The sequence below is a fragment of the Theobroma cacao genome, chromosome 3, assembly GCF_053813885.1.
Source record: "Theobroma cacao isolate CCN51 chromosome 3, ASM5381388v1, whole genome shotgun sequence".
Classification (NCBI taxonomy): Eukaryota; Viridiplantae; Streptophyta; class Magnoliopsida; order Malvales; family Malvaceae; genus Theobroma; species Theobroma cacao.
In genome coordinates, this window is record NC_142641.1 from 44,393,233 (window position 1) to 44,404,198 (window position 10,966).

General features: G+C 34.1%; 1 protein-coding gene across 1 annotated transcript; it reads left to right on the forward strand.

The window, feature by feature from the left end:
- Positions 1–5,701: 5,701 nt before the first annotated feature.
- Positions 5,702–10,955, forward strand: LOC18606495 (uncharacterized). Its single transcript, XM_018118335.2, has 9 exons — positions 5,702–6,096; positions 6,399–6,599; positions 6,685–6,807; positions 6,955–6,992; positions 7,094–7,202; positions 7,383–9,623; positions 9,843–9,998; positions 10,364–10,455; positions 10,583–10,955. Exons 1-9 carry the CDS (start codon positions 6,019–6,021, stop codon positions 10,818–10,820), a joined length of 3,276 nt encoding a protein of 1,091 aa, XP_017973824.2. The 5' UTR covers positions 5,702–6,018; the 3' UTR covers positions 10,821–10,955.
- Positions 10,956–10,966: the final 11 nt, after the last annotated feature.

Sequence of the window (10,966 nt, forward strand, 5' to 3'; positions counted from 1 at the left end):
AGATCATAGCTACATCTGATATGCATGTGATATGCTTCTTTTTATATGGGTACAATGGTAGACAATGTAGAGTTGTAGATGTTGCTAAAATGAAACATCACATTACCCAAAAATAAATGCTAGATCAATGACATTATTGTACCAGTTGTAATTGTGGTAGATAAATAAGAACAACCCGAGGTGCATATAGATTATATTCTATCCATTAACGATGTAGGGGAATTGGACTGATGCTAGAAGCAGTACAGTGGCCCTTTCTTCCACTGAAGGGCATGGACCATAGAAATAACTGTTCCTGTGGCTAGCTTGTGAGCTTTGCTGCGACGTAATTATCCAGTTGGGCCACTGATCATTCAATCACTCAACAACACTTGATTTTGTTTGTCTGAGCACAGAAAACTCGCATGGTCCTGGCACGTGATCTTAGCCTCAGTGGCTTGCACCCAGGCAAAACGAGGAAACAGGGCAAGGGATAGTGGTGCTTACATTAAATCTCAATTTCAAAACGCACCACACTGCTTTGGTTTTGCTTCTCAATCTGAAAATTTTCAAGTCTGGAACTAGTATAAATTTTGGTCACGCTTTCATCAAACACCACCAATATGCTAATGGAGCGAACAGAAGAAGAACTGTAGGTAAGACCCAATCAGAAGAAAAACAGGTAACTGGCATCCCACCTGCTGAGGTGAACCGCAGACCCCACATTATGAAGGGGGAGGGAGGCAGGCAGTTAGGTTGGTAGTGGTTGTGAACTCTTGTGACTCTACAAAGACATCAGCCATATTGCCTTATGCCATTCGTTGTAAAAAAAAAAAAGAAAAAAGATTCTACGTATGGTAGACAGTGATATTGGTAGCTAGAGAGAGTCTGGTGAGTGGCTATTTGAACAGTTACGCATGCTTTTTGACTCATGGTGGACTCTTTATTTGAAGGAGGCTTCGGCTTTGGTACTGTGGTCCGGTCTGTGGGTAAACCTCAAGTCTCACGCCCAACACATGACCAGCTTTAAAGCCAAGCAAAGCAAAGAAACTATACAAAGCAACCTAATAAGTCATATGTTTGGTTTTCTCAGCTAATAAGCTTCACCTCTATCACTCCCCACGTACCACCTTACACCATACATGTAGTTAATTCTCCACCTAAACTTGTCCCTTCCTTTTTTCCCTCTTCCGCCCTCCTTTTTGTATTTTGAACTTAAAGCTCGCATCGAAAGAAGTTTATTGCTATGAACAAATCAAATAAACCCATTTCTTTAGAATACGTGTGTGTATTTAATAACATCAGTTCCCTCTTTCCTGCCATGGAGGTAAAGTCGTCGGTGCTTTCTCTTTCAAGCCATCCCCAGAGGTACAAGGAAAATAATAATAACAATAATGAAAAAGACCAAACACATATAGCCAAGAAGAGAACCCCAACAAAGGCCAACAACTCTTAAAAAACACTAGGGCATTTCTACTTTGATTAAAATTTCTGACATTACACATTTATGTTTCAATTTATTGACAAAGTTGGTAGATACATATTTTACTTGTGAATTAAACAACAATAAATAAATATTGCACTACTTTCCAATTTGATGAAAAAGAAAAAAAAAAAAAAAGGTCCTTAAATTTATTTTCCATCATAAAAAAAAATGTACCCGCAGAAGGTTATAAAAGAGTGCCCTCTTAAATAGCACCATTCCCATGCTCCCACCTAACATATAATCAACCAAACGGCAGGTGACTTATATATAAGCTGCCTGACTGCATATAAAATTTGTACTACTCCAATGACTTGAATGGATATACACTTGGCCCATTATATAATGCAATATTAAAAACTCTAATTCTTTTTTTTTAATGTGTTTTTAAGTTTTAACTAATTCGATTGGATTCCAAAACTAACATAAACTTTGTAGAGAACATCATAATAATTGTCATTAATTAAATTCCACATAGTGCGTGGTAGAGTTAGGTGCTTTGGATAATAGAAACCTACATTTGATGGATGCTCCCTAGTGGGTTTTCTATTTGTTTTGGCCATGGATTGTAGTTTTATATTTGAGATAAGGATTTTTCCGTTTCAGAGTTGCTTGTCTTCTTCACTATAATAGATGGTATACAACTCTGTTTATGTTATTATAATCTTATGATTAATCAAGTAATTAATTGTGTTTATGTCTGATTAGTGCAAAAGAAATCCCGGGGGGACCCATTGCTTAATTAACAACTGTCTCACTAAGTGCATGTTTGACTTAGCTTTTTTTCAGCTTATTTATCTTTTAAAAGTAAAAGTCAGATCAAACATGATTTTTTGATAAGCTCTTAAAAAAAATCAGTTTTTTTTTAAAACAAATTTTTTAAAAAAAAAACGTAAAAAAAAAGCTCCAAAGAGAAGTTTTTTCTTCTCTTCTTTCAAAAATACAAGAAAATTTTTATTTTTGTTTCAAAAATATCCTTATTTGTTAAAAATAATTACAATATTACCATCTCAAAAAAAAATACCTTCTATGATAATTTTAACAAAAATTATAACTTATAAAAAGAAATTTACCAAACAATTTTAGCTTAATTTTAAAAGCTATTATTTTTTATAAAAGCTTCATAATAACTTTTAAGTTAGAAAAAAATCGGGCCAAACAGGCTCTAAATAATGAGGTATTAATTAGATGAATAAATGCTAAATGTAGTAATAAGCAGTCAAGTCTATATACCCAAGATGAAGTACTTCTTCCTACATTTGACATTGAAACTAAACTAAACCTTAATCTCAAGCTAATCAATAAATTTTCCATTGCAATTTGCCATGGCACTTGGCAATCAAAAAAACAAGAGTGCTTTTACAAAGGTACTCATCAGGGACCCCAGCAATGAAAAGAGTCTGAAATCTACATTTGCGAAGGGAAGCTAATGTATGTACAGCTCAATGGCCTACCAATCTTATATGGATTCATAACCATTCAAATTTGATCTAAGTGATTCTATGTTTATAGTATTTTTCTTATATTTTTTAGATTAAATTTCTTTTTTCCTTTTTTGTAATTTTAAATGTTTAAAAGAAATAAAAAGAAGTGGTAGATTGATGTATACTACAGAAGACATTAATTTAAGCTTACGTAAATTGGTAGAAAAATTTTTTACGAAGCTAAAGCAGAATTTTTTGGTTAAAATGTCATTTTCTAGTGATTAGTATATAATTGAAAAAATTATAATAATATTTATTATTATATTATTATTATTATTTTAAAGTATTTACTTAGTCAGAGTAGACCGTTGGCGTTTGCTTCCCCTTTTATCTTGGATTCGAAGTCGTCCGTCGGCACCACCACCATGCACTAGGAAAGCTAGAATCCAAATTACCAAAATACCCTCTAATTTTTCCTGAATTGCGTATCGTATCCTCGCACCACAAAACTTTACGGCCACACCATATGTTATTAAGTGACGGAATTTACAATTATGACATAAATGCCAACAAACGTTGATGAAAATGTAATACCTAAAATTATTTTTGTATGACCCCATCCACGTCATTTCAATGCGATATTAAAAATATTTTTGAGATCCATGTTTCACATTGATTTCAACATTTCTTCAAGTAGACTTCAAAGAAAAGGATATTGAGAATGCAAATACTATATTTTTATTGTATTTATTGCATTTTGTGGAATGTGAGAGGGCTAAGGGTAGGGTAAAGCAAACAATTATTTTGGTTAGTTAGAGTTTAGATAGTTAATAATTGAATTCATATTTAAAAATAATCGAGATCGAATCAAATTTCACAAATAATCGAATTAATTCAGTTAGTTTGATTCGGTTTTTAAAAATCGAACTTAAAATTTTTTTATTTGTATATATTTATTTTATATTATATTTTTTATAAATTAATATTACAAAAATATTAAAAATGATGATAAATAATTAAAATATACAATATGGATACTCATACAAACAATAAATAATTAAAAAATATGGATAAAAATGACAACAAATAATTTGTGATTTATTCCCCATGCGAAAACCCTATTATATTCTTATTCAAGTTCGGTTAATTCGATTAGAAAAATTCCTAATTGAAATTGAATCAAATTAATTCTAATAATCGAACTACCCAAAAAACTGAACTAGCCGAACTCATTTCGATTTGGTTTGATTTTTCGATTGGGTTTGTATTTGCACATCCTTAACTAAGGGCCCTAGATCTTTAACTTTGGAAATGAATTAAATTATTGATTCAAAAAGAAGGGAATTCCCTAAAAAAAAAAACGAAAAAGGGAATTATTGAATAAAGAAATTATCTCCCAAAAATTGAAGCTCCTATGGGGCCTTAGAACACAAAAATGAAAAGAGTTCACTGAATTGAAAATGACACAACCTACATCACTCTGAAATCACCAATATAATTCAAAATATTGAAAATCAAATTTTCATTTCAATCTCAAATTAACATTATATTCCACGATTTCCCTTTTTGTGAAAATACTTTAATAATTGTTTTTCACTATTGAGTTTAAAAATATCAATAGATACCTTATAATTGAGTACTCTATATTATTTGACCTAGTTAAATAAGATTAAGGTACCCTATATCGGACTCGAGTATGACTTTAATAGTAAAACTATTACTTATAAAGGGTTTTGGTAACGATCTTAAGATATCCACTATTTAAACTTAATTATAAATAATAAATTTTAATATTCAAAATTTATTTTATATATTATTTTTTATTTGCAAATTTCATAAAATTAATACAATTCTCAGGAAAATTTATTAATATTTTTAAATATGATTTTAAATTTTAATTAATTTACTTAGTTATAAACTAATTTAAATTTAGTAATTTAATTTTCATAACTAATATACATAAAATTTATTTTAAATTTATTTCAATTGCATATTCAATAAGTACGTGTATTTAACAAATAATATCTAAAATATTCAAATAACAATTTAAAAATTTAATCGAGTATTTATATAATTCAATTATCTTGTCAAATAATAAGATTCAAATTAGTATATCTCAACAAAAATGATATTGTACCTATTGATATTTCTATTTAAATTTAGAGATTTTTAAATGTAAAAAGAAAAGAAAAAGAGTGATAAGATTGGCACATTAATTATCTCCCTTGGTGATGTAACAAGGTGGCATGGCATATCCATTAAAGAAAAGTAAGTATATTGTAAAAAAAAAACAAAATAATTTTGTCATTTTTTGGATATCCTCAATATTACTTCATTTTCATCGCTCAGATTGCCGTATATTTGTTTTTTAACCTTATTCCAACTTTTTTTTGGCCATACGGCCTCAGCAATTAATATTTTTTATTTTTTTCTTACAAAGTTTGAAAGCGCATGAAATAATGTACAACTTCGCATTCCACGTCGTCGTTTAACGTGCAAAATACTATATTTTTAAATTCTTAGAAAATGTGTTTTTTACCCATTTTACCCTCAACCGAAGCAAGAACATTTGTCAAAAATATACCGGGAAGGGGTATTTATGTGAAATGAATGAGCTTTCCTTACTGTTCTCTTGACGCAAAACAAACGAACAAACACTTGCTTTCACCTAATACATGATTATATTAATTAAGCTTTGATTAAATTAATTAATGATAAAGAAGCTTCTCCCTCAATTTTTTTGAATTATTTTTTTTCATTTTTTTAAAAAAAATGTGCAGTCTCTTTCAACCGGAGCTTGTTACAAATACAGCACAGAGAGGAGAAAGAGAAGAAAGAGAAAGAGCTCTTCTTTTAGATCTGCTCTCTTTCACTGCTTGCTTGTTTCTGAGTTCTTGACTCGTTCTCTGACTCAGTTCCACTCGCATTGAACAAGCTCGCCTTCTGTTTACTGTTTTAGGCCAAATTTTACGTCTAGACTGTAGCAATAGGCTTTGTTTTTCCCGCCCGTAGTTTGCATTTTGATTGAATTTCGGGCATTGGATCCAGCGATCGAATAAATGGCGGGTTTCCTGCTTCAGTTGCCGGAGCTTCGGTGAGAGTCCGGGATTTCCGGCGAGTTTTGCGGTGGAGATGTTTAAGTCGGCGAGATGGAGGAGCGAGAAGAACAGGATCAAATCTGTCTTCAAGTTGCAGTTCCATGCAACTCAAGTAAGTACTCTTATTCTTTCAAATTCTTCTTTATTTTCCAGAAATTCATATTAATTGAATATCTTCTTGCAGTTTTATTTACTATCCTTCTTTATTAGCGTCATTGCTCAGAAAATGCAGCTCCACTAGAAAAAAAGTTTGACTTGGTTGTTTTTTGAAGCTGCTTGAGCTGTTTTGCTTGGTTAAAATGATACTTCTTCTTTCAAATGTTTTTAATTATTAATTAATTACTTTTATTTTTTGTAATGTGATTGAATAATTTGAGAAACGGAGAAATAATAATTATTTTCGGTGTAATTTAGGTGACACAGTTAAATGTGCAAGCATTGATGATATCAGTGGTTCCTGGCGATGGGGGAAAACCGACAACAAAATTAGACAAGGCGACGGTTCAAGACGGTAACTGTCGATGGGAAAATCCAGTTTACGAGACCGTTAAATTTGTTCGAGAGCCAAAAACTGGGAAGATCAATGAGAAAATCTATCACTTTATCTTGTCAACAGTAAGATATCTTTTTTGATGAATTTATATTTTTGATGTGTTGGGTTTTCTTATTGTGATGTAAATATTTTGTATGTTTGTTGTAGGGATTGGGAAAAGGCGGCTTGGTAGGGGAAGCTTCAGTTAATTTTGCTGTTTATGCTGAGGCAATTAAAACTTCCACCGTTTCTCTTCCATTAAAGAATTCAAACTCTAAAGCAATTTTGCATGTTAGTATGCATCCATTCTCTCTCTATCTGTTTGTCTCTCATATTTATATGTTTCACAGATTACTTCTGTTAAGCTCTGTGAAACCTCTGCTCGTAAGAATGTTGATTGATGTGTATAATTGAATTCAAACTGTTGGTTTTGAACAGGTCTCGATACAGAGGCTGCAGGAAAATGCTGATCAAAGGTAAAAAGTTATTGCTTTTTTTTATTAAATTCTTATAGTTATTGGAGGTTGTTTCTGGAGTCTTTGATTTTGAGCTTGACATTTTTTTATGGTTTTTGCAGAGAGGTGGCAGAAATTGAAGATGCAAGTATTAAATCACAAGATAGGAGCTTGAAGGCCCAGTTGAGCAATGGTGATGCAGATGAAAGCACTAAGAATGATCCCGTTGAAGTAAGGTTCCTATCCCATTCAGTGAAACCGTTCACATTGGGTTTTCTTATTGCTGTTGTTGTTCAGACCATTTTTCTTCTCCTTTTACTTTTTCTCTCTTAGTGTGTGCTTACTGTAGAAGTTCATTGAAAATGGATTTGCATGTTTTACTTATATATTTGTTTATCATTTCTTTCATAGGATGCGCCTTTCAGCAAAACCACCCACAATGTTGAGTTGCGTGGGAACCATAGAGGATCTAATGGATCTGACATTACCATTTCAAGTTCTGATAGCTCTGGACTTAATACGCCACGAGAACTTGGAATGAGGAATGACAACAACAATCAGGACCCTCCCACTTATCTGTCATCTATGAATCACACCTCAGTTACTCCTAAACCAACACCAATTGCCTCAACAACAATCTATGAGGAATGGTCGGCAGGTTCTGATCATGGAATGAGTACTGATGACTCTAACAGTTCTCAGGACACCTTTCCGCGAGAAAACTCCCAACATGCTTCAGATAATGAGATTGAAAAGCTCAAGAATGAGCTTATTGCTTTGTCCAGGCATGTGGATGTGTCAGATTTGGAATTGCAGACTCTCAGAAAGCAAATTGTAAAGGAGAGCAAAAGGGGGCAGGATCTCTCACGAGAAGTTGTTACTTTGAAAGAAGAGAGAGATGAACTCAAATTAGAGTGTGAGAAACTGAAGGCCTTTCAGAAGCGAATGGATGATGGAAAAACAGAAAGCAGGGTGCAGTTTGAGAGTGGGGACCCCTGGGTTCTTGTTGAAGAAATCAGACAAGAGCTGAATTACGAGAAGCACCTGAATTCCAATCTTCGGTTACAACTGCAGAAGACACAGGAATCAAATGCTGAGTTAATCCTTGCTGTACAAGACCTAGAAGAAATGTTGGATGCAAAGAATATGGAGATATCCAACCCTCCCAATAAATCAGGATCCTATGACAATGCTGAAGTATTTAGAGGAACCATCGGAAGAAGTGACACAGATGAGGATGAAGAGCAAAGGGCGTTGGAACAGCTTGTTAAAGAACACAGAGACACCAAGGAAACCTCTGTCCTGGAACAAAAGATCATGGACCTCTATAGTGAGATAGAGATCTACAGGAGAGACAAAGATGAGCTTGAGGCGCAAATGGAGCAGCTAGCACTTGACTATGAGATACTGAAGCAGGAAAATCACGACATCTCATACAAATTAGAACAAAGCCAGCTGCAAGAACAATTAAAGTTGCAGTATGAGTGCCCGTCTTCTTTTGCTAACATAAATGAACTTGAGACCCAAATTGAGTGCTTGGAAAGCGAACTCAACAAGAAGTCAAAAGAATTCTCTGACTCTCTAGCCACCATAAATGAACTAGAAACCCACATCAAAAGCTTGGAGGAAGATTTAGAGAAACAGGCACAACTATTTGAAATGGATCTAGAATCTATCACACGAGCCAAAGTTGAGCAGGAGCAAAGAGCTATCCAAGCCGAGGAAGCCTTGCGAACGACAAGATTGAAGAATGCCAATACAGCTGAAAGGCTACAGGAGGAATTCAAAAGGCTCTCCATGCAGATGGCCTCGACATTTGATGCAAATGAGAAGGTGGCTACAAAAGCTCTGACTGAAGCTAGTGACCTACGCTTGCTGAAAAATCAGCTGGAAGAACTGCTCAAGAAAGCTAAGGAAGAGCTCCAATCAGTTAGGGAGGATTATGAGGCAAAACTCTGTAACCTTTCCAATCAAGTGAATTTAAAATCAAATCAGATAGAACAGATGTTGAAGCAAATTGATGATAAATCTAAGCAGCTTGAACATCAAAAGAAGCATGAGGAAGAAGCTAGTGGGGCATTTTCCCAGGAAATGTGCAGCCTAAAAGCTGAGATTGACAAGCTGACAACAGAAAATAAATTCCTCTGTGAACAAGCAGAGCAGGCAGAAAACTTGAGACTTGAGTTGGAGCGCACACAAGCATTTGCCAAAGAAACTGACGTGCAGATGCAAAGAGGAAATTTAGAAAGAAATGAGCTGGCAAATACAATTGCTTTGCTGAAAAAGGAAGCAGCTAAGTCACTGGAGGAATTGCAAAGAATGAGTCATCTGAAGGATGAGAAAGAAGCAGCAGTTGAATCCTTACAATCAGAGCTGGACAACGTCAAAACTCTGTGCAATAAATTGAAACATTCTCTATTTGAGGATGAAGTAGAGAAAGAAAAACTCAGAAAGCAAGTAGTTCAATTAAAGGGTGACCTTAAGAAGAAGGAAGAAGCATTTACTGGCATGGAAAAGAAGCTGAAGGAGAGCAACGGAAGAGCAGCAGGTTCTGATGGAACAAGAACAACATTAAGAAACAATAAACCCTCCATGGTTCCTCGTGGTCCTAAAGAGGTTGCAAGCCTGAGGGAGAAAATAAAGTTGCTTGAGGTAAATGTTACACATCCAAGTACTATAAAAAATAAAATTCCTAGTGGAGACTGTTTGTTGCAAATGGTTTACAACATTGCTTTTCTAGTGTGTATCATAATATTCCTCTGACCTTACTGCGATCATTTTTTTCCCTTATAGTTTGCTTCTTCCTTACTATTCTGGTGGAGATTATGAAAAGGAAAATTTGTATTCATAATTTTTTTTTTCTCATGGCAGGGACAAATAAAGTTAAAGGAAACTGCGTTAGAAACATCCACAAATGTCTTTCTGGAAAAGGAAAGGGATCTTCAGAAGAAAATTAATGAGTTAGAATTCAGAGTAGAAGAACTCAATGAGCAAAGCACCACTCTCTGCCAGTACCAATTCAAACAGGTTAGAAACAATATACCATGATTCAAATTGAAAAAAAATAGCACTTTAAGGTAAACTCTGTAATATTAATGAACAATACTTTGAAGCGTCATTACTGAAGTTACTCATTAGCAGTTTCAACATGCTTCCCCAGCATCAAGACTAATGATCTTGTTATAATATGAATTTATGGCAGCACTTTTTGACCCTAACCATTGTTTCATTATGGCTAGAACGGCCCAATTTGGAGTCTTTTCATACCTAGCAACAGGCTAATTTTACTTCAAGTTGCTTTTTGGTTTCACTGTCAACAGCGTCCCTTCATTGTATGCAAGTGTATCTCTTATTTTTGACTTGTATTTTGTTTTACATGTATAAAAATGCAGGTATTTAAAGATGCTAAGGAGGTGGGGGTTACATCAGATGGGAAAGCATGCATATCCAAGCAAAATGGAAATACTGAGCCTTCTGTGAAAAGGTATGACTTAAAGAAAATTGAACTCTAGCTTCTGAGTCAGTTTTTCTACCTTTGCTACTTTTCTTCCCGGTAATAATGAAAATTGTTGAAGTAAGTAAAACTACTTTAATCGTTTTCTTAACTGCAGCAATGACAATTTGTCAACGAAAGAACAGAAACCCTCTATTGTCAATAAGGACTGTAACCAGGATGAATTGATAGCTGAACTGTCATCGTTGAAGGAAAGAAACCAATCAATGGAAAATGAATTGAAGGATATGCAAGAGCGATACTCCGAGATAAGCCTCAAATTTGCAGAGGTGGAAGGTGAACGACAACAGCTTGTGATGACCGTGCGGAACCTCAAGAATGCCAAGAAGAGCTAAGCAAGTGTCGAATTTCTCCCTATACAAAAAAAATACAATGTATAGTCGAAGTAGTAGCTGGGTGTGCCCACACGGAAATTGTAGGTGTGACAGTTCCTTTTCTAGAGTGAATAAATTAAATTGTACAAAAAAAAATATATTAATAC

Coding starts and splice junctions, on each gene's coding strand:
- LOC18606495 (XM_018118335.2), top strand. CDS start 6,019: ATGTTTAAGTCGGCGAGATGGAGGAGCGAGAAGAACAGGATCAAATCT. Junction 6,097..6,398: donor TGCAGTTCCATGCAACTCAA/GTAAGTACTCTT, acceptor GGTGTAATTTAG/GTGACACAGTTAAATGTGCA. Junction 9,999..10,363: donor GCCAGTACCAATTCAAACAG/GTTAGAAACAAT, acceptor ATAAAAATGCAG/GTATTTAAAGATGCTAAGGA.